Source organism: Periplaneta americana, chromosome 16 (assembly GCF_040183065.1).
Source record: "Periplaneta americana isolate PAMFEO1 chromosome 16, P.americana_PAMFEO1_priV1, whole genome shotgun sequence".
Taxonomy (NCBI): Eukaryota; Metazoa; Arthropoda; class Insecta; order Blattodea; family Blattidae; genus Periplaneta; species Periplaneta americana.
In genome coordinates, this window is record NC_091132.1 from 150,239,039 (window position 1) to 150,264,871 (window position 25,833).

Below are 25,833 nucleotides of genomic sequence, written 5' to 3' on the forward strand. Positions count from 1 at the left end.
ATATATATATATATTTTAAATGCCCTTTGATATGTGTGGAATGCATTGCATAACATTTCGTGGGTATTTGTGCCCTTATCGGATGCTGAGACGCCATTTTTAAACTTCCTGCGCTATGGATTTTTAAATCACTCGCCCACTTTTATCGGTTTACGGCAACTTCATCTTTTTGCTACATTGCCAGACAAAAATGGATATAATTTCTGAACTATTAAATTAAATTTAGAACACACTTTCTTTAGACTATTAGGAAACTTTTCTCTGTAACAGAATGTTGTTAATTGATATCATTTTAAAACCACGTCCGTTTGTTTGCAAGAAAGGAAATCAGAAAAGTGTTAACCCATTTTAACCTAGCGTTACCATATGGTAACGCAGTGCAGAAAGGAATATAACTTGCTTCATACACATCCTTAATTAATAAAACTGGAATTTTTCTTTGTGAATCCAAGCTGCATGATTAGTTCTTTCTTATTATATTATGAAATTAAAAATTTATTATACCAGTTGGGCAAGAGCAGCTGCGCGATTTAGATGTTGCTTTCTCAGCAGCAATTTTGGAGAGTAATAAGAAGTAAGATAATTTATTTGTTACTTTGATTAATTTGACTGTAATGTTTGTTGTGGTATTTTACTTATTGTTGATTGAGTATTCATGTACATCAAGCACAAGTTTACAATCCGTACCATTGTTGTGGATATAATACATTGTTTCTTACGTTACCATATGGTAACGCTAGGCTAATATATTGTCACTCATTCTTTGTGCTCTCTTGCTAGTAACAGTAAGATGGAGAGTTGCAAGAAAGTACAAGTAACAAAATGTGTGTTATAAACAATGCGTGAAAGTGCATGAGATACTTTTGGAAATAGAAAACGAAAAATTAGAGCATTCTACATACAGCCACAAAAACCAAACTTTGTATCTGACGAGAACTCTGCAGATGTAGAGGGTGGCATGTTCGACAACCTAAGTGGAAGGAAACCGAGTACTGAAGCTGGGGTTATTTTTGTTAATAGCGACAGAATAGGTGCACAGATGATATTCCTTTTATAGAAGAAGAGGAAGTTGAAGAGTCATCAGTGATAGAAAGAGAATGATACCGTCAACATTGCAATGTGTGGAAATGGTGCCATCAGGGAAACGTAAGTGGATAAAACAGTGTGTTATAACAGTTCAATCGATTTCTTCAGAGAGTGACTTTTAAAGACAGAGATGTGACAAATTTTGTTTTATTTATAAAAATTCGCTTAATCTATGTAAAAACTGTTTTAGCCCATGTTCACATGGTTGTTAGATGTAGCTATACAAAATGCTTGGCAGCCAAGTAGAGGATCTGGCTCACCATTGAATGAATTACAATTCAAATGGGAGATTTGCAGAAGTCGGGGAGCATCCCAAAAGGCAAGGGGTGACCGTCTACTTCCAAATACAACGATATTGGAGTTACGAGACGTGTCCAAAAAGTAAGTTTCCCTGGGGCCTTTTGCAGAAATAAAATACAATTTTATGAAAAGATTTATTCGAACAGATACAGGAATTATTGAGCTATTTTTTCAACATATTTCCACCTGAATTGAGACTTTTTGTTACTATGGTATCAACAGAGAGGTGAAAACGGCTGTCACACACTGGTTCCGATTCCAGACGGGAGACTTCTACATGGGACAAAAGTTGTTCCCACGGTGTGACAAATCTGTCAGTTCCAGTGGGAAATATGTTGAAAAATAATTCAACAATTGCTGTATCTTTCCAATAAATGTTTTCATGAAATTGTGTTTTCTTTCTGTAAACGGCTCCGGGTAAACTTACTTTCTGGACGTCACTCGCAGAACTTCTGATTATATAAGATACGATGGAATGGAACATAAGTGATTCCGATACCCGGAAACAAAAGACAGCGATGTGCTAGTGAGAATGTTCTTCCGACATACAGCTTCCTCCAAATTTGATGTAGCTCATGTTTTTGGTCATATCATAAGAAATGTTTTACTTTACTACCGAAATTTGTGAAAATCACACATAAAATTTATGTAAAACGTTATGTTACGAAAATGTGTTTTGTTCATAAGCGTATTTTGTGACAATAATTCTATTATGTATATTTGTTCAGGTATTGTGAACGTAATTTTTGTATTTTTGTATTATTTTTTTGGAGTGTGGTATTGTGTGGGACAGAAACGTGGACATTACGACGAAGTGAAGAGAAACGAATAGATGCATTTGAAATGTGAATAAGGAGAAGAATGAAACGTGTCAAGTGGACAGACAATAAGAATTGAAGCCGTGTTGGAAAGAGTGAGTGAAGAAAGAATGATGCTGAAACTGATCAGGAAGAGGAAAAGGAATTGGTTGGGTCATTGGCTGAGAACATACTGCCTACTGAAGGATGCACTGGAAGGAATGGTGGACGGGAGTGAATGGTAAAGAGTTCGGAGCAGAAGAAGATAGCAGAAGATAGGCGACATGAAGATATATGGATCATACGAGAAGACAAACAGGAAGGCAGAAGATAGGAAACATTGGAGAATGCTGGGTTTGCAGTGAAAGATCTGACCTTGAGCAGAACACTGAATGAGTGATGAATATATTATTTGTATGCTAAAGTTCAGTTAAGTTCAATAAATTTCTTGAAAGATGTCATTATAAGGCAACAACTCATTCTTTAAGATTTGACAACATAATGACCTAGCGTTACAATATGGTAACGCCCTGTAATTCCACATATTCGCTTCAACAATAGAAAAAAAGCATTGTTGTGTTCAATTACATCCATTTAATTAGTCTATAACGAAATAAACGAAAAACTTGACGAAAAATAATTCAGGCTTTTAAGGGTTAAATTTTAATTGTTTATTTTACAAACGTGGGGGAAAATATCAACATTCTGTTACAGTTTTTAGAGCATGCTTTTGCAAGTACATTGCAAAAGACTGGATGAATCTACCTTTAAAAATGGTTTAGATATATCGGTTTTAGTAAAATCCTGCATTGGGTACATTTTTTTTAAGTCTGGACCCCCAAATAATTTTTCTTTCAAAATATTTATTTTTGGTTGAGTTGCTAGAGCTATGAGCTCTCTACATACAAAAAATTAATATCTTACTCCAAATAGGAAAAAATGTTTTAAAAAATACCATCCTCTCCCCTTAAATGTTCTGGCAACACAATATATTGCGTAAATTAATTTACACCAACTTAACTTTTTTCCATAGGTATACATTACATGCGGTTGAAAAGAAGGCAATATTGTAATTGTATTTTGTGAAAAAAATCTGGCATGATAAACAATTTTTGACTACATATTTGAAATCAACGTACTCAAATTAAATAAAATCAGCCAAAACATCTAAGTCAGCAGAAAAAAGTGTCAAATACAGACTACAGTTATTCGTATTACAGTCTTTTATGCCGTGGTATGGTGCTGTTATATTGGCACGCCAATGAAATGATTGCACTTTCCTGTGTTGCAGCTGAGTGGGACTCCAATTACATCGTGTTCGCCACGGACTACGATAACTTCATCGTGATTGGAGGATGCTCTCCAGGGTTTAGTTCTTCTCGTAAGTACCAGCTTTGCAGAAGTATAGCTTGTTCTACCATTTCAGATTTTCACGATTGTTTGTATTTCCACAGCCTTGTACGGGGTGGCGTTTCGTAAGCAAAGTCTGTACTCTGACGAGCAGCTAGCTGCAGAAGATGCTCTTCGCACATACAATCTCTCCCTCCGTGACTTCGCCAGGACTTGCTAGAGAGGCTAAATATTTATAGAGAATAAATCCTAACTTTACCGATAAATTTTATAGGCTGTTAGGAAAAGTGTCAGAATGTTTGAAATTATGCTACTCATGGACGATAAGTCCTCGTTACTACATCGTGTCCCAAAATGATTACCTTAACTTTAGCAGTACTTTATTTTTGTAACTATTAACATTGTAGCAACCCAATAAGTGTAAATGGACAAGTAATCTCTCCAAGGTTTGTTTGTTATAGTACAAGTTTTGTGTATATATATATATATATATATATATATATATATATATATATATATATATATATATATGAAGCTCTGGTCACATGGCGATATTCCAAATCCTTCCACACTCTGGGTAGCGTCTCACCATTTGACACCTGCGCCTCAACTGTGATGCGATGCCGTAGCTCCTGTAGATTACAGGGAAAGGAGGAACGTAAACATTGTCCGTTACGTGTTCCCACAAAAAAGGCACAAGTTAGGTCACAGATCATGTGAGTACACAAGCTACCTCATGAACAGTGCATGAACAGTGTAACGTTCAATCCAACCAAGGTAGATGCGCGCATGATTGTGGAAGAGAGATAGTCCACCATTTTCCTCGTCTTTCTCTTCCTACAGTAAAAACAGAACATTGAGCTCCGTAATTAGAACAGATAAAGATCTCCGAAGTTTCTATAGCCCCATTTTCTAATAGTTACCTTTTACGGCAATACAGTGTATGCAGATGTGGTAGCCGTACACTTAATAAATCGTCGCTTAAGAAACAATACCGCGTAACTGACATTTTTGGTCAAAACTGTTTTTTTGCACTGATGGTACCTCCACTGTCATCTGCATGCATTGACAAGCGCGGGAATTTGATTGCATGAATGTCCTGCGTGCGAAGGAGGGGGGTACAATATCGCGTATCTGAAGTCACGAGAAGTCTGTAGGAAATATCGCGCATCTGACAACAGATATTATGCTTACTCCCTGCGCGCCCTCAGTACGGAAGCTGGTTCTCGTTACTGGCTTGTAAAATTGCATCAACAGTGTGTGATATTCTGAGAAGATTAAAGAAGTGTTCAGTTTCAATTATTTAAAAGGTAAATATAATAGAATTATTTCACTAAAATCAATTGAATGTTAGTTGAGCTGAATTGCCGCAGAATCTCCAAGTTCATTCACTGAAATATAGTACATTTAATATTTTATTATTATATACAGTAGGTCTACAGATACAAGAGAAGAAATGGACAATGAATCAGACAATCAGTTTAGCGAGAACGACATCCTATCTGTGCTATGTTCTGCATTCAAGACGGGAGAAACTTCTGTGAACATTAACAAAGGCATAGCATAAGAAGTATCACAGTTATTAAACGTTTATTTTTCTTCAGTTACGGAATCATAACAGCAAACTTAATTTAAATACTTAATATAAATAATCATGAATGGGCCACTAAAATAATTTGCGCTACATTCAGTGGTGCTGAGCTTGGTTCCTTCCATTTCCTCCGGTAGGAGGAAGGTCTAAATTGATTATAATATTTACTACACATGTTGTTAAGACATTTATATCACATTTATAAACACTAGTAATCTCATCTTATTCGTAGGTGTACTGCCTGATAATTCAAATGCAAAAGAAAACCGTCCTCAAAATGGGCTGCTGCAGATCAGGGATTATCCGTCCAGTGTTACCGGTAATGTTATGATCGTATTATGCAGTCTGGTATGATTTAAAGCAACACTATTAAAATAATACAGCTAGAAAAAGGATAGGACAGAAACTGAAGACAATACCCCGTCAATAGAGGATCTACACCAAATTTCGGATGCGCCTTCAGATGTAGACGACCCCGAAGAATTTGTGAGTGCTACTTATTCTACATCTTTACATTCGTCAGAAAAAGGTAAAGAGAAGAATCTTCAAGCGTTTCATGGAAATTTTCCAGAAAAGAAAAAGAAGTTCAAAGCCACAAAAGGGTAAGTGGAAGAAAATGAAAAATAGAAAACTTAGAATAGAAGAGGAAGCTTATCTTAGCTACAAGAGATCGAAAGATGGCAAAGTAACACATGATACGGAAAGAGATGCAAGGAATTTTGGGGCAGAGTGTAGTTATAAAATGTGCCAAAATTCGAAAGTAAGGGGCTGTAATTTAATTTCTAATGAGAGAAGACATCTTTCAGGCATTCTGGAAAACTATGACTTGGGAACAGAGGACCGTTTACGTATCAAGTCTACGAAAAGACCTGACAGTACAAATTCTGAATCGAGAAGAAAGAGAACATTTGTCTACAACCTAAAAGTTGATGAGAAAAAATTCAGGTTTGCAAAAAGATGTTTCTGTGTACATTGGGAATTAAAGAATGAACTGTGCGATATTGGTTAGCTAATAGTACTGATGGCGTCCCTTCAGTAAAAAAAAAAAAGTCATGTTCTCGTGCAAAAGCACAGAAAAAAAAAGCATTCGTAGCCTGCCTAAATTACCGTCACATTATTGTATATAGAACCGATTGTGCCATAGTTGTTATGATAGTATTCCAGACTAGGGTTACTCAAGGATTACTTTTTGTGATTTCAGCATATGCCTATAATTATTTCTTTATAATAATATTATTATTAATTATTTTATTATAAAATTATATTTGTCAGCAACGTTTTAGTAACAATTCTACTTATCTATTCAAATACGTAGTGTGAAAATAAAGTACCTGGTATTATTATTATTATTATTATTATTATTATTATTATTATTATTATTATAACAATAAACATTGAACTGTGTCTTCTTTTTCCTTTCCCATAGTTTCAGCATTTGATTGACTAAGAATGCAGCAATAATTGTCTGGAACGTAATCTAGTGCTGATTCAAGCTACAGCCTACCGATCTTGACCTCAAGTCAGATGGTAGGACAACAATTCAGATAACACATTAACATATACAAGAGCACGAATAATATTTCCAGAAGGCAGTTTTCACGCAAAGAAAACGCTTGTCAGCATGTGTCCTGAAGCTGCTAAAGTTGTCTCACAATACGGCGTAACTAACAAAATGTAGTCAACGGCAGAATTCCAATACCGCGTAAATGACATGGCCAAATGCCTACGGCCATGATCATCCATTTTCACTTAGTTACAGATTAGTTATGCTATTTCATAGCCATACACCACTTTTCAAGACTATTGCGTTATTTTTATGGTTTTTATTCGGTTTTTTCCTTCTCCTGTAAAATTTACATTTTGTCAGTTACGCGGTATTGGTTCTTAAGCGACGAAATATAAATATAATATTTTCTGTCTAGTCACACGAACTGTGTTTCTATAGCTTACAGTCTATACAATTTCCGAAATGGATGATATTAAAATCGGAGCAATCATTTTGGGACACGAGTTACAATATTGGATTCCTTAAATACCACTAACGAAAGATTGTTTCATTTTTGTAACAAAATGCATTATATATATGTAAATTGTTGACCACTAACAGTGCGTCGAATTATCATAATACAATATAACTCCAATGTTGTGGACTAATTGGCGCTTGGTATTACTTGGCTATGCAAAAATTCTAATAATTGACCCAGAAATGGATATTATTCTAAAAACAAGTTACGTTATTATGAAAATGCATTATTTGCATTGGTAATACAAGATAACAATAACGTTCAGCATTCTGAAAGAAACACAAATATTATTTTTAAATATATACAATGAAACATTAAAAGGAACTACGGAACAGCTGCTTAACGCAATAGTAATTGGGCCGTGAATCGTAACTCGCGCTGCTCTGAAAGGTAGTAGCGATGGCTAAGGGAAACACAAGATCTTTTGCAGTGCGCCTAGCAACCGCACGAAAGAACCAGAAGAGAGTGAATACGTTCTACATCATATTGCTTAATCTTTGGAGTAAAGTCTTAGTCTTTTCTGTCACTGAGTAAATTATTTCTAAATTTCCTGACAATAGATTCGTATAATCGGAATTTTACTGTAATATACATTGGACTGACGTAGGCCTATACGCTCTAGATTCTCCTTAGGCACTATAAACTATGAACATTTTTTTTTTCGAATACGATGATTGTCGTGAAACTATTATTGATATTGCATAAAATGAGTTTCATCTGTTATTTCATTGTTACCAACTTATTCTGGCGAAATAAACCCGGAATTAACTAAGGAATTATTACTGTCAGCTACCTTATATTTGGAAAACCGCAGGCAAAACCTAGCCAGGTATTCAATAGGTACGGAATTCACACTCATGTCTGAGTGTAGCTCAGTGACTACAGCTTGATAACCCTAAGTTATGCCCTTGGTCACAAACAAGATTAGGTGATCTTGATGGCCATATGGCAGCATCATCACCACTCATCCATCCCAGTACAAAGTTTTCTTGAGATTAGTTATAACATCGAAGGCGGGATGTGCTGGTGGTCAGTCGCGAGGAAATTATATAAATTTGCTAAAAGCTAGGCTAGAACATTTCCAGGAGAGTTTTGACATGTCACTATTCAGTCTGGACTGAAGTATACAACCTCTTGTCACATATTCGTGCAAAATATTCGTCAAGATAACTATTTAAAAAAATGTGTGCTGGTAGAAATACAAAACACTTCTGCACATGGGTTTTTCTTACTCGAAATGTGGCTACTAGAGGAAAATAATAAACACTTCAATGGCATTTGCTGCTTTATGTCAATATAGTAAGGTACTACATTCCAAATAAATACTTGTAATATTTGCCGTGATATGGTATATAGTGTGTAAGCTCACATTGATGTGAGTAATAACGATGCTGAGAGCATTATTTTGTTTTTCTTTTATATTGTACTTTATTATTCAAATTATTTAAGTTATTGTTGTATTAATAAATTGTTATTTGTGAAGGTGAAAGTACTTTTTCTTACTAAAGTGTTCACCTATCGTCCAACGAGATTTCCCTACTATAAACTACTATTATCCAAGATTTATGGATTCTTATTGGGGAATGGGACCCCAACAATCTCAACATACTGTTTTATGCTGCATTATTTTGTACTATATTTACGTGATTTTGTATTTATATTTATTATATTTATGCATCCTCCTCCCGTGCACTTCACCTTGTCGCAGTGGAGGGGTTCAGAACCTAATGAACCAGACGGCAAGGTTTGCGAAGCTGGTTATACTAGCTAACTGCCTAGCAAGAGGCGAGGGGAAGCCTTATTTGTGATCTGTCTAGAATTTCAGCTTTAAACTTCTCATGTGTTTAGTGAAATACATTTACAGCGCATGTAGTTGAAGCAGGTTCTGTCTTTATCTACAGCCTTCACATACTGCTACGAAAGTCCTAACTGTATATAATGTGGGGTAATAATATCTTCTTGGGTCGACGAAGAGACTCATGCTGAATGTTCTTTTCACCAATGTGAAGCTCAACTCTGGTAAGTGATCTCCTATGGTGTCCACATTTTGATGTCCGTAATCTTCGAATGAAGTAGTGTGTGATGATCTGACCCAATCCGCCTTTTTAATAACCCAGTTTAGAGAACGAGATTCTGCAAGACATAAAGCGCACATACGCATTCGGATGGGGTAGTGGTCACTGTCATGTGGTCATGAATCACTGACCACTCGAAATGCTGGATCACAAATGGACTTATCATTCATGAAATATGTACCGTTGGTGTGTTGCTTCTATCTATTCAGAGAAATTAGATGTAGACGGATACAAAACTGGGCTCTTTTATTTCCTTTGTCACTATTGGAATTAGAGCCCAAGTGTAGTGGGATCCACTGAAATCCCCCACTAACAGATTTGGAGCCGGTACCTTCGTCAGAATATTTTCATTGTCGTCTACTGTGAAAAATGTTTCAGCGGGTATAGACACAAATTATGGAAAACTGGCCGCTATGCATCGATGTGGAGTGGTACTATTTATGACAGATGGCACAATCTCCGTTGGCACGAATACCAGCTAGGTGATCGTACCGTTGAATATAGTATCTCGAAATTATCAGGGAATTTTCAGATCAGAGGTTTCTCTCTTCATAGATCAGTTGCTGTAATTCTATCTGTTGCGTACACGGATCACATTCGAAATCATAATGGCGGTTTTACAGCGGATTTTCTCTACTGTTCTTTTCTGAGATTTTATGTCTCATACTGCGAGAGCTTAGCTTTCAATTGGGCGCCTCGCTTGCAATATGTCGCCCTTCTGATCGTTATCTCGTTTGAGTACGAATCGACAGCGTGTTCTCGATTTCTCATCCCGACGAGGAGTGCGTCGTAGTGACATCCTCAAGGGGCCGAATATGTCTGGGACGTCACAACGACTATCTTTGTTGGTTTATAACGTTTCATATCAAGGGCACAGCTGTTGTCCGAATCATCAGCCTGAATGACAGCGTTAACATAGGTATCTGTTGAGGTCTCAGTTCGCTTCCCAAGTAGAGCTTAAGGAGGTGGAGTTTGTGTTGCCATATTAATTCCCTCCGTTGCATTCTGTAATACTGAAGCGTAGGACTTTTCTCTACGTTACTTTTCGTCGTCGAGTAAACGTTTACGCGCTTCGAAGAGGTAATATTGTCTATTATCCGGAGTTCTTGAATTGTCTTCTCTATAATATGTTTTGGGCAGTCTTTTTAGATTATTAGGTATTGTCCCTATCACAATTCACACAGTGTACAGCGTTGGGCGAGTCCCCATGGTCACCGCTGCTCCACCTTGCACATATGATGTTGTTTCTGCAACGTTTGACTGAACCGTTGACACCTAAAACATCGTATTGTGTTCGGCACATACAATCGTACAGGGAGACGCTCATATCCAACAACTATACACTCCGATAGGACAGATATTTCAAAGGTCAACAACACAGTGCTGAGGGGATAAGTTCGTCCGCCCCGTTTATGTAACAAACTGTAAGCATGGAACAGGACTGTTTCGCCAGCTCTTGCTGTATTTCTTCCTCCGACAAGTCGTCCAAAGCATCCGTGTACCACTCCCTGGGTGGTATTCAGCGTGGGGTTTCGTTATAATTTTATAGGGTAAGACACCAGTAACTTCTTTTTCAGCAGCGTCTCATTTTGTTTCGCAGATAATATTTCCACCAGTAGACTGTCGTTGCCAAGTCTAGTTGCGTTCTTGACCTTCCCCACGAGATCGTCGAGTGCGCGTCTCACATAGAATGAGCTAATCTTCATCCTTTTTTGTTTTTTTCGTCCTGTCCATTGTGATACTAATAAATTTCTGAGGATGTATTTTTACTTTCATTTTACCATAGTCCGTATCCGTGGCACAATTTTTTTGACCACCAGTCGCTGTAATTTTTCCTTGTTCTTGCTTTCTTTGTTTTGGAGGAGAGCGCGAGGACATTTTGAACTGTCCCCCCAACGGAATCGTCCGTGTCAGCCTGTCACCGGGAGGGGAGGGCGTTAAGGAAAAGACATGTACAAAATTCTTCGCGGTCTGTGCAGGCCATGGGGATCCCCTCTCACAGCTCGATCCCAAACAACCCTCCTCACGCAATTTATCCTTCAAACCGGGCGTTACACACCTAATGGAAATTCTTACACCAAAGGCGAGCAACAACTTTATGCCCCTACCACGGGAATAACCGCCCTTGGCTCTCCACTCGACATTGAACAACTGCAGGAATATCCGGCTAACACCAGTCCGACTCCTAAGAAACTTGCCCACCAAACCCGAATAATTCGAAACCACACATTTTCAGTAGACTTGTGGTAACACGTCGGAGAGATATGCCCGCCCTGGCGAGCAGAATCTTTATAAATCGCCCCGAGTTCGCATTGGGACTCTACGTGAATGTACATGACTACTCGTCCGGGCTCGGCACCTAAACTTGCATATAGGGACAGTACGAAGAGTCTATTATTGCGTCGTTGCTGGGCGCCCTGTCAGGCCACACAATTCGTAAGTCGCGTTCGAAACTGTGGGCAGGGCCATGGAGATAGGAAAGATTCCCGCTGGTGAGACGGGAGTTATTAGCCTAAAAAACTTAACCTAAGAATGAATATAAATAGAAGTGGAAAAAAAATGTAGCCTTGCCAGGCATTCTTAACAAATCCCGTGATGTAGGCGGATGTGGCAAAAACAAAACAGCGGGAATGGAGAGGTGACTTCATTTTAGTGAACTTTTATGACAGTTTCAAAATTATTCGAAAATTTTTACTGACGGATCCCGAGTAAATTATTGTGTTGGTTGTTCCTTCGTTGCAAATGAACAGATATTTAAATATAAATTGAGTAAGATACTAGTGTTTTTACAGCAGAACTGTATGCTTTTTATCAGTGGCGAATATTTAGAGCATGCGTACGCATGCCCTATATTGTTTGACAGCGTGTGCTCTGTTTATTTTTTTCATACAGATTTTGATATCAGGTTTAAAAGTTGCATATTAGACTGCAAACTTATGTATGAATGACGTTGAAGCCCGCCCAGATTAGATTGCAATACGCTATATGCAAGGCATGCATCTCTGGCAAAACTGCCTTATAACCTCGAGGTGTGTTATTATCTACAGGCTTGACCTTCGCCAATACAAAAGGAAGGAATTTGTAAGGGTGTGAGAACCCGTCGCTCTTGTCGTCAGAAAAGCAAATTTCACCCTGCATGCTGTGGAATAACGCACACTTTTCTGCTAGTTAGACCATAAATTTTCGTGGTTATCCCGACACTGAGTACAATGACCGAAAAGGGGACTATTGTTCACCATTCTAGAAGCTTTGAGTTGTGTCTATCCACAATTTGAATTCAGTTAGTCTTGCACAGTGCAGTGTTAATGTGTTTTTCTTATAGTGAAGTGTGTACTGTTATTTTTTGTAAAGATGGGTAATTGTAACTACATATGTGAATGTGACATTTGCAAACTGAAATCAAAACTCTTTCGATTATTGAACTTCGAAGAAAAACAAATTCTTTTTTCTCGGGACAGACCAGTACCTAAATTAACGATCTTAATAAGCTGTAATAAGAGGGGAATAAATCTTTATTTTAACACAAAACTCTATGAACAACACAAGTGGTTGACAGGGTGCGAAGGATTAAAAAAATATTTTGCTGTCCGTGTTTACTGTTCGAAATTTCGGACGTTAAATCGCCATGGACCAGTACAGGCTACTGTGACTTCAACAACCTAAACACTGCCATCAGCAGACATGAAAAATCTGTCAGTCATATTAATGCGTATCTTACATATAAAGAATTTGGTAAAGTGCGTGTAGATATTGCAATAAATGAACACAGACGATTGACGGTTGAAAACCACAATACCAAAGTGAAGAGGAACCGCAAAGTACTGAGACGTTTAATAAATGTCGTCGTGTGTTTCCTCGCATATCAGGAACTTCCATTTCGCGGACATCGCGAAAACCTCGATTCACTTAACCGTGGAAATTATATTGAGCTCATTAACTTAATAGCAGAATATGACAATTTGTTAGCTGAGCATCTTAGCAGCTCAACAATTTTTTTCTGGCATGTCCAGCAACATTCAAAACGATATAATACAGTGTGTTTGTAACGTTTTATTAGGGACCATCAGAAAGGAAATTCAAGCTGCTCCTTTTATAGCCATACTACTAGACGAAGCCTCTGATGTGTCCAACAAGTCACAGCTTTTTACTGTTATCAGATACGTGTCTGCATCTGGAGACATTGAGGAGAGATTTCTGGGTTATACGGACGTAAGTAAAGATCGTTCTGCAGTTCATTTAGCTACCCATGTCATGACAGTAGTTGATGATCTGAATTGTCCCAAGAAAATTGTAGCTCAGGCATATGACGGGGCTGCAGTGTTTTCTGGAATGCTGGGTGGTACACAAGCGTTGGTTAGACAGTCTTTTCCAAATGCCCTCTTTGTCCATTGCCTAGCCCATAGGCTTAATCTAGTTCTCTCTCAATCTGTTAACTACATAAAAGAGTGTAAAATATTTTTCAGTACCCTTAGCGGTCTAACGTCTTTCTTTTCACATTCTACTAAAAGAACCCAGTTGCTGGACGAAATTGCAGGCCGTCGTTTACCCAAAGTAGCACCAACTCGTTGGAACTATAATGAAAGATTGATCAGGGTAATCAAAAGCGACCATGAGAGTTTCATTGCAGTTTTTAATTCAATTCTAGAAAATCCAACTTGTTGGGATGGTGATTCTGTTGCTGCATCCAAGCGTTTCCTTGCTTTTTTAGAGAATTTCACAAACTGTTTTCTTCTCACAGTTTTTTCCGACATTTTTGATCTTACGGAGCACCTTTATAAGATACTCCAAACTAAACATATGGACATTGAGTTTTGCTCTAAGGAAGTGATGGGAACGAGTAAACTGTTGTCGGAGATGAGAAATAATTTCGACGATTGCTATGATCGCAGTGTTGTGATGGCTGATCCACCGCAGCGCCGAGAAAAAAAAGAGCAGTTGTTCTTGACACCCCAGCAGATCCAACATTTTCCTTCCGTAGACTCTATGTCGAAATTCTTGACAACATTACCATGCAAATGAACACTAGGTTTGAAAATATTGCGTCGCTAAAATTCATTGAACTTCTTGATTATTCGAAGTTTTTGCAGTACGAAAATGAGTTTCCCACGTCTGCTTTAACCAGCCTTCAAGAAAAGTACGGCAGCTATTTTGACACTGTTTCTCTTCGAAGTGAGTGTAATGTTATCTTTAAGAAACCTACGTTTCGGAACATGAAAAGTATCCGCGAAATTCTAGATCATATAACTTCAAATGTACTCCAAGAAGTGTTGCCCGAATTGTATAAATTGTGCAATCTCATTCTTACCATTCCTGTAACAACAGCTGAGGTAGAACGATAATTTTCCACACTGAAACGTATCAAAACCTATGCCCGCAGTACGATGAGTGAAGACCGTTTAAGTGGACTTGCCGTCATCTCCATTGAAAAGGAGATGTTAAAATCAATTAAGACAGTCTCAACTTCAACTTTTTATGATGCAGTTATTGAGAAATTCGTCAAGAAGGAGAGGCGGCTGGATTTCATATATAAGTAGAACGGTGAGTAATGAAAATAATTAACTTTTCTTCTATTATACAAAATAGAAATTACTTTGGAATAACTATTACGAAATAATAATAATAATAATAATAATAATAATAATAATAATAATATTAGCAATAATAATAATAATAATAAACATCTCTACCAGCGTCCCATCCCTTCAAAGAGAAATTATGGTAATTGACTAGTGCATACCTTGGTCTTGACCTCACGCTTCGCCACTGCTTTTTATATAGCTTTATTGTTTTTAATTAGACAACACCGAGGCAGATTTCCTTACCTGCTCCGTCTCTTTAAGCGTCATCCTGTCCCTGCAGCGTTTGAATTCTGATGATCTGTGTCACAGATGTATGAAAGTTGGCACAATGTCCACACATGTACAGAAGTGCACTCGTTATGCGTGACACAGTGTATGATGGTAGGCCACTAGCGGAAACCCAAGAGATGAAACTTAAATTGAGAGGATTCGATCCGACATCGAGATGAAAATCCGGTGTGGCTTACTTAGTGGATAAAGCGTCAGCACGTAGAGCTGAAAACCCGGATTCAAATCCCGGTGCCGGAGAGGATTTTTCTCTGTTCCACTGTTCCATCATCATATGATGATGCAGAATTTCTGCACTGAAATATCATATGTACTTCGGTACATCGTAATATTAGATTCTAGAGCATTTAAGTGAAGTAATACATTTTAAACATCAACTATAGGCCCTAACACTAATGTCACACAAATATATATCTTATTGTTTCAAGTATTTTATAAATTAACTTAACTAGCGTTTACAAATACATAGTGAGTTCTACACCTGTAGGTTACATTTTTCATAGACGTTTTCAAGATTTCTCTACATACCCCTGTTCAGCGCTACTCGAATTCGCAAGCTTCCAAAGTGTTTCTAATTTCACAACTCTTCTTCCCGTTCTATGACGTCATTAATCAAGCGCTTTTAAGGGCTGAAGTTAACTTAAAATCTTTCAGGTGACTTGCTACCTTAGTCGTATAAATTCTAGACTACTGATTCCCAGGATAAATAATATTGCAGTATGGAATTCATCTCCAGTCCTAAGTATTGTGGGAATTATCTATTATAGAATTATTAATGTAATTGTGCCACAAACATATAATTTTTAGGGTGGAAGAATTGCAGATAGAGAAAGAAGAGTAAAGAGAGATAGAGAGAGTGTGGAGAAAGGGAAAAAAGGGCAATGACAGACAGATGAAAGTGGTACGCACGCAAATCCATCTGCTAGCTTAGTTTTTCATAGATTCCTCCATTACTCATAACTAGGGCAAGGCAATTAATGATTTTGCATCTTTTGCTTATGAAGGTTTAAACATTGCTAGCATATATGGAAATGTATGATATTAAAAACCGGGTTAAATAAAAGCAATTCGTTAGGGCATTTTTTTGCATTTTCTTAACCTTTCTACGGATATGTCATTTTTTTAGCAATTTTTAGGTCATTTTGAGCATTTTTTTACACTTTTCAGGAAGGCTGTGACATTATTTGTATTTGATTTGAGATTTTTATTATAATTCAATATTTTCCTTGTCAATACAATTTCTTGGAATTAAGTAGATGTTTGCTAGCTTCTACCCCTATTTTTCAAGGTATGTTCATAATGAACTTGCCCACTTCTAGGAATTTTATTCAAATTCTTAGAGCGTATGCTAGCTTGTACCCCTATTTTTCAAGGCATAATGAACTTGCCCACTTCTAGGAATTTACCCACACTCCCACAGAGATTCCTTTCTCCAGGTAAACTGGCATTGTTATGCTGTTAATTGAGGTGGTCAGTTGTTTCTAGTCGTCTGTGTGAACAGGTCAAGAGCAAAATGCCTAAAGTATAGGAAAGTGCTAGTGTTAAATTAAAGGCATTTGTTTCAAAATATGGAGAAAATATGTTTTCAACGGACGGTCGTATTTTATTCTGCAAGATCTGCGATGTGAGAATGGCTGCTGAAAAAAAGTTTACGATAGAACAACACATGTCACGGGAGAAACATAAACGTGGCCTGCAGAGACTTGAAAATAAATCCAATGCAAAGTTACAGCAAATGCTTCTGGGGGATACGTGTTCAACGTTTTCGCCATTTTGTGAGAAACTATGTGAAGCTTTTCTATCGGCTGATATTTCACTTCACAAACTGAATCATCCTAAGCTGCGAACTTTCTTAGAAGAGGAGACCGGAAAATTAATTCCAGATCCCAGAACATTGAGAAGAACATACATAGCTCGGTGCTATGACAAAACTTTGAAAAAAAATAAGAGAAATGATTGGAGAAAGAAATGTATTCGTATCCATTGACGAGACAACAGACTCTATGGGCCGTTATGTAGCTAATGTTATTGTTGGAGTTTTAGAAGCACACAGCCCTGGAGAACAATTTCTACTACATTGTGAGCAGCTGGACAAAGTCAACTACTCAACGATCAGCTTAGTATTTGACCATGCATTGAGAATACTTTGGCCTGATGGGATTCGAAATTCCAATGTATTGCTTTTTATAACAAATGCAGCACCCTACATGATGAAAGCAGCCGCTTCTTTAAGTGCACTGTACCCAAAAATGGTACATGTGACGTGTTTAGCGCATGCATTACACCGGGTCGCGGAAGAAGTACGTGCAAATTTTCCTGAAGTGGATAAATTAATTGGATGCGTGAAGAAAGTATTCTTGAAAGCCCCCTCTCGAATTTCAGCATTCAAAACAGAAGCTCCAGAAACCCAATTGCCATTTTCACCTGTTTTGACTAGATGGGGAACATGGCTCCAAGCTTGCAGTTATTATTGCAAGAATTTCGATGTTGTGAAGAAAGTGGTTGATTCTTTTGATAATAGTGAGTCAGTGTCAATAAAAAAGGCTCAAGGACTCTTAGCTGATAAAGAAATTGCTGGTAAACTTTCTTACATAAATACTAATTTTGGATTCCTTCCTGATGTCATAACTGCACTGGAAAAATCCCAAGTGACATTAATGGAACAGCTACAAATAGTGGATAAAGTGGTGAATGATTTGAGCCGTGCCTGTGGTAAAGTGGGTGATGCAGTGTCAATGAAAATGAAAAACTGTCTAAGCAAGAACAGGGGGTACACAACATTGTGTTCAATTGGCAGAGCTTTGACTGGTGAAAATTTTTCTCCTCCTGACTGTGAGTTAAATCCAGGAGATATTGCTTGCTTTCAGTTTCATCCAATTGTTCCCGTTGAAGTAGAGAGAAGCTTTTCCATTTATAAGTCGGTACTAGCAGACAATAGACAATCATTTTTGTTTCAAAATCTCCGCCAAGTTTTGATTGTTAACTGCAATTCAAAATTGTTGTAAAAGTGCACTTGAAATGAATTTTCTGCAAAACAAGGTACTGTAACATGTACTTTTTTTTTTAATTTTATGTAGTTCAGTAATCAAGTGAGTACTTAACGTAATTAAAAGTATTTTTATTGGCAATGCTTTACTTTTTATTAGTCATTTTTTTGTTTTTTAGGTAATTTTTTGTATTTCTTAGGTCATAAATGCATTTTTTATTTTGCATTTTTTACCAATTTATGGGTCATTAAATGCCTTGCCCTACTCATAACCATTGTATTCGCGTTGTCCCTTAATAGGAATCTAGAGTTTTACATATTTATTTTAGATAATAATAAAGAATATGTACTATAATGTAATAAGTTGAGTGCCTTGAATATTCTATCAGGTGTGTCCCCACGGTGACAATGAGATATCCAATCACACATGTTGGAATGAATAGCTGCAGTAATAAAGACCAGTGCACCAACAAGGAGCCGAATATTTGAGAACCATTCTTGCTCCAGGGGAAATAAATATGGGACCTGGAGTCACAGGTATAGACCTCAACGATGCTTCCCTCCTCTTCCCTCCTCACCATGCACGATGATGTGCACAATAGTATAATAATTGTAATCTATTAAAAACTGCAAACGATTCTGTTGTTGAACGATTATGCTCTTGCGCTCGCTCAGTCGAGCCCGATCCGCCGTACATGAAGTGTGCTGCTTGTGCCTTTATTCCAGCGTAGCCGGCGCATACCCTGCCCGCCCGCCTGCCTGCCGTCTGGCCGCGCTTGCGCATTTGAGTGACAGTTGTAGCGCTACTTTGCAGTGAAGCTACGTCAGGTTGAGATTCCGTATGATTCCGAGAGAAAGTTAAATGTTGTGTATTTTTATGCGTTTCTTCCTAATTGGTGTGGGTTATTGAGTTGTGCAGTATGTTATTGTGAATTGTAGATTGAATTATAAAGTATATATTCCACCGATATTAATGTTATTTTGTTTTAAGTCCAAATAGCCTTCCATAATGAATTATTCGCCTAGCACCTCAACTGCAAGCGATATGCGTGAAGCTATTCCTAACACGGGTTCCGTTCTCCACGAACATCCTTCGGAAACCTCCGGCGGTAGTCGTGATGTAGCTGATGACGTGAGTGTCTCTGTTTTTTCAGCGAGTTCAAGTGCATGTTGCATTATTGATAGCTTAAGAAAAGTTTCGTTCGGATCACGTAATTTTGAAGATAAAAAACTAATAATTATAAATGGTAGGCCTATGCCGAAAATTGATGATTTGAAGACAAAGACGAAATCGTGTTTCAAACATTTTAGAGCAAATGTGTATTATGATAAATTTAAATGGCTCACTGCATGTGCAGATTCAAAGAAATTGTATTGCTGGCCATGTTTAATATTTAATACAGACAAAAACGTTTGGAACTCCCAGGGATTTTCGGACATAAGCAATTTCCATAGATCTGCACATCGCCATGAGATAACCCAAAGTCATATTATTTCTATGACGAAACTTAAAATATTTGGGTTAACAAGAATTGATTTACAGATAGACGATCAATTGAGAGCTGACGTTTTAAAACACAATGCCTTAGTGAAGCATAACAGAGAAATTCTTGCACGCCTAATTAGTGTAAAATGCTACTTAGGAAAGAACGAATTGTCATTTAGGGCTCACGATGAATCAAAAGAATCGTGTAATAGAGGGAATTATGTTGATTGTTTGAATCTATTAAGTGAATATGATGAAAAATTTTCTCAACATATGAAAACCTCTACTTTTACAGGGCTGTCCAAACACACGCAAAATGATTTGATAAATGCGATTGGGGAAGTTTTAATTGAACACATTAAATCAGAAATTAAAAGTTCTCCTTTCATAGCAATTATGCTGGACGAATCTGCAGATATTGCATGCAAGTCACAACTAAGTACAGTTGTGCGCTATGTGACAGAAAGTGGTAAAATCCAAGAAAGATTTTTAGGATTTACAGACGTCAGTGCAGACAGAACAGCAGAAGGGATTGCTAAGATAATTTTCAAATGTATTGATGAATATGATATCGGCAGTAAACTAATAGGGCAAACATACGATGGAGCGGCAGTTTTTGCAGGACATGTTAGGGGGCTACAAGCAAAAGTAAAAGAAAAATATCCAGAAGCAAAGTTCGTGCACTGTTACGCCCATAGATTAAATCTTGTATTGTCGCAGACATTGTGTGCAATCAAGGCTTGCAAAATATTTTTTCAAACGATCTCAGGATTTTCATCCTTCTTTTCTAAGTCAAGTAGAAGGACCAATGCCTTGGATGAAGAAGTAAAGAAAAGATTCCCAAAGGTAGCCCCAACCAGATGGAATTACAATTCTCGACTAGTTCATACAATATATGACAACAAGGAGGCCCTTAAAGATTTCTTCACTCACATTCGAGAAAATCCTCATAATTGGGATCAAGAAACATTCAATGCCGCCCGCGGATTTCTGTCAGAACTAAACGATTTCAACTTTAATTTCATGCTATTAGTATTTGCACAATTATTTCCATTGACAGACACATTATTCAACATTCTGCAGAAGAAATCCTTAGATATTGCTTACTGCTCATCAAAGGTGCAGAAAATAAAGGAATTAGTGAGAAATCAGAGATATAAATTCAACGCACTTTGGGAACAAATTGAATCGAATGAAGAGCCACTCAAAAAAAGAGCCCGCTCGTCTGCAACTGAAAATGATCGCGACGTTTATAGACGCCTCTACTATGAAATTATTGATAACATTTCTGAACAAATGGAAAGTCGTTTTCTGGACCTAGAAGCATTATCTTTTTTTGAGCTCTTGGATGTAAGCAAACGGATCACTCGTCGCGAAATGTTTCCTGAAAGAGCTTTCACTAGTTTGAAAGATGCCTATCCCAGGCATTTTGAGTTTTCTCGCTTAAGAAGTGAACTGACTGCAATATTTAATATAGACGATTATGCAACCAAATCTGTCAGTGATCTCCTGAAATTTTTGAAGCAATTCCAATTAGACAGTGATACATTCCCGGAAGTTTATAAACTGTGCACACTTATTTCAACGCTTCCTGCAACTAGTGCTTCTGTAGAGAGATCATTTTCGGCAATGAAAAGGATCAAAACATACTGCAAGAATACTCAGGGGCAGGAACGACTGTCGGCACTTGGACTGATGTCGATTGAAAAGGAGCTTCTGGTGTCCTTGAAACAGACTTCAAACTTCATTGACAATGTAATAGACATTTTTGCCAGGAAAGGAAGGAGAATGGACCTTATATACAAATAAGCAATAGAGGTGAGATTTTTGTTTTGCTAGCATGAAAATAATGTTGTAAATTGTTCTATTAATGAATTTCTGCTCATAATTATAAAGTAAAAACGCATTTTGTTATTTACTCGTATTTTGACAGTATTCGAAAGATGTGAAGCAATTTACTCATCGCTTGTCCGATAAAATTGTTTCATTTTGATACCTGTGATGTTGTTCTTCTCAATAATGTAAACTATTGAATTAAGGCGCTACCCCAAGATTTGTTTAAAGCAGTGGTTTCCAAACTTTTTGAAGCCGCGATTCACTTTTGGGCGAGATTTCAATTTGCGATCCTCGTACCCTCACTACAGTACCAGTTCTTGACTCCATTTCAAAAATAGAAATCCCTGTAACATTTGAACAACTGTAAGCAATATTTTCTTGCGTATTTTCCGAAAAAAAAAACTCAAAACAATCACGATAGCCACGGATGGATACTAAACCCGTTGCGTTCAACTGGCTGAAATTCTAAAAAAAATATGTAGGATAAATATGATGGGATGTTGAAACTATAGCCTTTTTCGCAGAGCTTGACTAGTTTTGCATGAAAATAATATCTCGAGCTTGCAAAAGAAGCTCTCATATTTTTATAACATTTGCAACACCTCATAAATCATGACAATTAAGTTTCTCGTCTATGATTGCCATCAAAACAAAAGCGAGAAACCTCAAATTTGAAAATGATATCACTGTGTGTTTATCCAATACATAGTCCAGATTTGAGAGGCTATGTTCTGAAAAACAGGCAAAGTTAAATTAATTATTTTTACTTTATTATTGCTGAGGCTTTTTTAATTTTTATATTCAAAGTTGTTTAGGTTTATAAATGCAAAATAATTGTACGTTAATAAGGCGTTCTTTTTATTTTGTAAATCATCTCGCGAGTCCCATCACTCTTTACACGACCCCCACTTTGGGAACCACTGGCTTAAAGTAAGTGTGGAGGTCACCTTCTGTTTCTTAAAACAATGCTTTTTTAGAGCTTCCCTAGGTTCCACAGTCACCGACCGCCACTGGTTATGATAGTGATCGTGCTTATATCTTACTCAAAGTATGTTCTTTCGTTTTCTGCAATTGTATTGATTCATTCTTTTCATTATTTGTTTTACACGTTTCAAATAAAGTATTTTATTTATTTATAATATGTGCCGGCCGCTTCCGCATGTCAGTCCAGAGCGCGGTTAGCCAACCAAGTAACGGAAAAATTTTAAAATGACGATTAATGAGAGAGAATACAGGGAATATACTACTATAACGTCTTTGGAATAAACCAATAAACAGACTAATATAGCCCAGCCAATGATCTCGCTTTCCATATAGATATAAACGAAATTAGACAGAAAATGGAGTTCAAGAAAGAGACATCTATTGGAAAAAGAAGGGAAACAAAGGAAGCCGAGGACGGTGGGTAAACTAAAGAAAGACATAAAAAGTAGGGAAAACAGGGTGCAGAAAAGTAATCGGCACAGACTCCCATCCCTTTAGAGTGCGCTGTGCAGCAACAGCGCAAAACAGTCACAAAGTAGGTTAAATGTTATGTTTTATTTAACGACGCTCGCAACTGCAAAGGTTATATCAGCGTCGCCGGATGTGCCGGAATTTTGTCCCACAGGAGTTCTTTTACATGACAGTAAATCGACTGACATGAGCCTGTCGCATTTAAGCACACTTAAATGCCATCGACCTGGCCCGAGATCGAACCCGCAACCTCGGGTATAGAAGGCCAGCGCTATACCAACTTGCCAACCAGCACAAAGTAGGTGATAACAGCGTCAGCATATACACCTTTTGACAAAGGTGCCAACACCGGGGTCCAAAACTATGTCAAGCGAGAACGGTGACACAAACCTTGCGTAAACAGTGGGCGAACATCAACACGGATGGCACGGAAGATGCATAGGTCAATAAACGTCCGCGGGTGGACACGGGAACACACCGTACTCCCCCACAGCCCACTAGACTTCAACAGCGTAACATAAATCCGTAACAGCCATCCCAAAACGCAGGGCGCCACACTTCAAATACACAATTCGCATCCATAGGGCAAACAAGCCCAACCAGCAAGGTGAGAAGAAAGGCCACAGCCTAAACAACTCAAAAAAAAAAAAAAAAAAAAAACGGAATGGAGAGCGAGAACCTATAACTATAATTTTAAATGTACTAATAATAGGCGTAGAGTGACAAAGAGAAGTGTTTCAACACTAGCAATGAACAGGAACATGAATAATTACCTAGATAATAACAATAAACAATTTAAATATATATATAGGTACATAGTACAAAATATGCAAAAATATCATAAAAGAGATTAAGTGATACTAAAATTAATTTATAATATAGAAAGACAAATGGCAATACATAGGAACATAAGAATGAAAAAAGAAAATACCCAGATCACTAGGATGATACGTGAACCCCCACACCATTAGAAACCAAAACGTTAGGAGAATTTCACCGGCTTTCTTTCCAGTCTAAACCCAATTTAGAAGGAAAATCAAAAGAACACTGTCCTGAGTAACGCAACCGCACCACGCGCGCCCTACGCAGAGCAGCTCCAAGACGACACCCTAGTAAGTGTCCATTTTAAAAAGGCTCCTTCTTCAAGCATGGGCTACGTTGGGACAATTCTTTTGAATTCCCGGCGCCGACACAGGAATTTAACAGTCGCATGTACCGAAAATCCGTACCTTCCTATCAGAGGACTTGGTCGGAGAACCGAGTAGGAGATAAAAACCTGACAAACATAAATTTAGTTAATCACGTCTGCACTATCGGAACTCCGTTCGCCACTACCAAACATCTCGAACGACGAATCCGATCGAACAATGACACACTCAAATCAAATAACCCTATTCCCTTTACAAAATCCTTAGAGAAAAAGGTGTCCATTTTATACAGCCTTCCACACCTGTGGAGTAACGGTTAGCGCGTCTAGCTGCTAAACCAGGTGGCCAGGGTTCGCTTCCCGGCCGGGGCAAGTTGAGGTTTTTTCCGGGGTTTTCCCTCAACCCAATATGAGTAAATGCTGGGTAACTTTCGGTGTTGGACCCCGGACTCATTTCATCGGCATTATCACCATCTCATTCAGACGCTAAATAACCTAAGATGTTGATAAACCGTCATAAAATAACCTACCAGAATAAAAGAATTTTATACAATCTTTTACTTCATGCATGTACTACAGTGGGACGTCCACACCTGTGGAGTAACGGTCAGCGCGTCTGGCCGCGAAACCAGGTGGCCCGGGTTCGATTCCCGGTCGCGACAAGTTACCTGGTTGAGGTATTTTTTCCGGGGTTTTCCCTCAACCCAATATGAGCAAATGCTGGGTAACTTTTGGTGTTGGGCCCCGGACTCATTTCACCGGCATTATCACCTTCACTTCATTCATACGCTAAATAATCTAAGATGTTGATAAAGCGTCGTAAAAGAACCTACTACAATGGGGCAATTCTTAAATGCCGGCGCCCACACGGGAATTAACAATAGGTGGCGAAACTCCCCAAAATATCAGAAACCCGTACCTTTCTGTCAAAGTATTAGGTCGGTGAATCGAATAGGGCATAAGAACCTAACCAAAATGACAAGACAATGTCATACACGTCTGCTTTATCGGAACGCCGTTCCCCATTACCAGATATCTCAAACGACGAATCCGATCAGACCAATACATGTAAAACCAATAAATCCTTTTCCCTTTACAAAACCTTTTAGGGGGAAATATGTCCATTTTAGACAGCCTTTTACTTCTTGCATGGACTACAGTGGGGTAATTCTTAGCCCCGGCGACCACACGGGAATTGCCCATTGGTGTCCAAACTGCCCAAAATATCGAAACTCGTACTCTCTGTCAAAGCCTAGGTCGTGAATCAAATAGGGCATTAGAACCTAACCAAAATGATAAAACAATGTCACACTCGTCTGCTTTATCGGAGCGCCGTTAGCCACTACCAAGTCACTCGAATGACGAATCCTATCAGACAATAACACAACTCGTCTGCTTTATCGGAACACCGTGCGCCACTACCAAACATATCGAACGACGAATCTGATCAGCCCAACACACCTAAAACCAAATAACCCTTTCCTTTTACAAAACCCTTTTGGGAAAAAGGTGTCCATTTTAGACAGCATTTTACATCATGCATGGACTACAGTGGGGCAATTCTTGAATCCCGCCGCCCACACGGGAATCCAGCCCTAAAAGGACCTGACTTAATTAACTGATAAGTTGCGCGGAACACATGCTTACTGAGCTGAGAGCCATGGGCATGTTGCAAACAGACGGAATCATAAACGGAAGAATAAGCGAAATAAGCAAATATTCTCTAGGAACATATGGCACTAAATGACTACTGAAGGCTAAACCAAAGTAAAGTGATGACAACTGCTGCAGAGAAACCGAGTAGAAAGGACAATGTGTGGCCCACAATAACTC

General features: G+C 38.0%; 2 protein-coding genes across 2 annotated transcripts in view; one reads left to right on the forward strand and one right to left on the reverse strand.

The window, feature by feature from the left end:
* LOC138691315 (zinc finger protein 493-like) overlaps positions 1-4,810 on the forward strand; it is a 132,831-nt gene extending 128,021 nt beyond the window's left edge. The window contains exons 9-10 of the mRNA XM_069813175.1: positions 3,475-3,564; positions 3,638-4,810. Coding sequence (XP_069669276.1) covers positions 3,475-3,564; positions 3,638-3,753 — 206 coding nt within the window. The 3' untranslated portion in view covers positions 3,754-4,810. The remainder of the gene's footprint in view (positions 1-3,474; positions 3,565-3,637) is intronic.
* The window catches only part of LOC138691322 (uncharacterized), a 259,737-nt gene that overhangs the window by 118,887 nt on the left and 115,017 nt on the right, over positions 1-25,833 (reverse strand). The window lies entirely within an intron of this gene.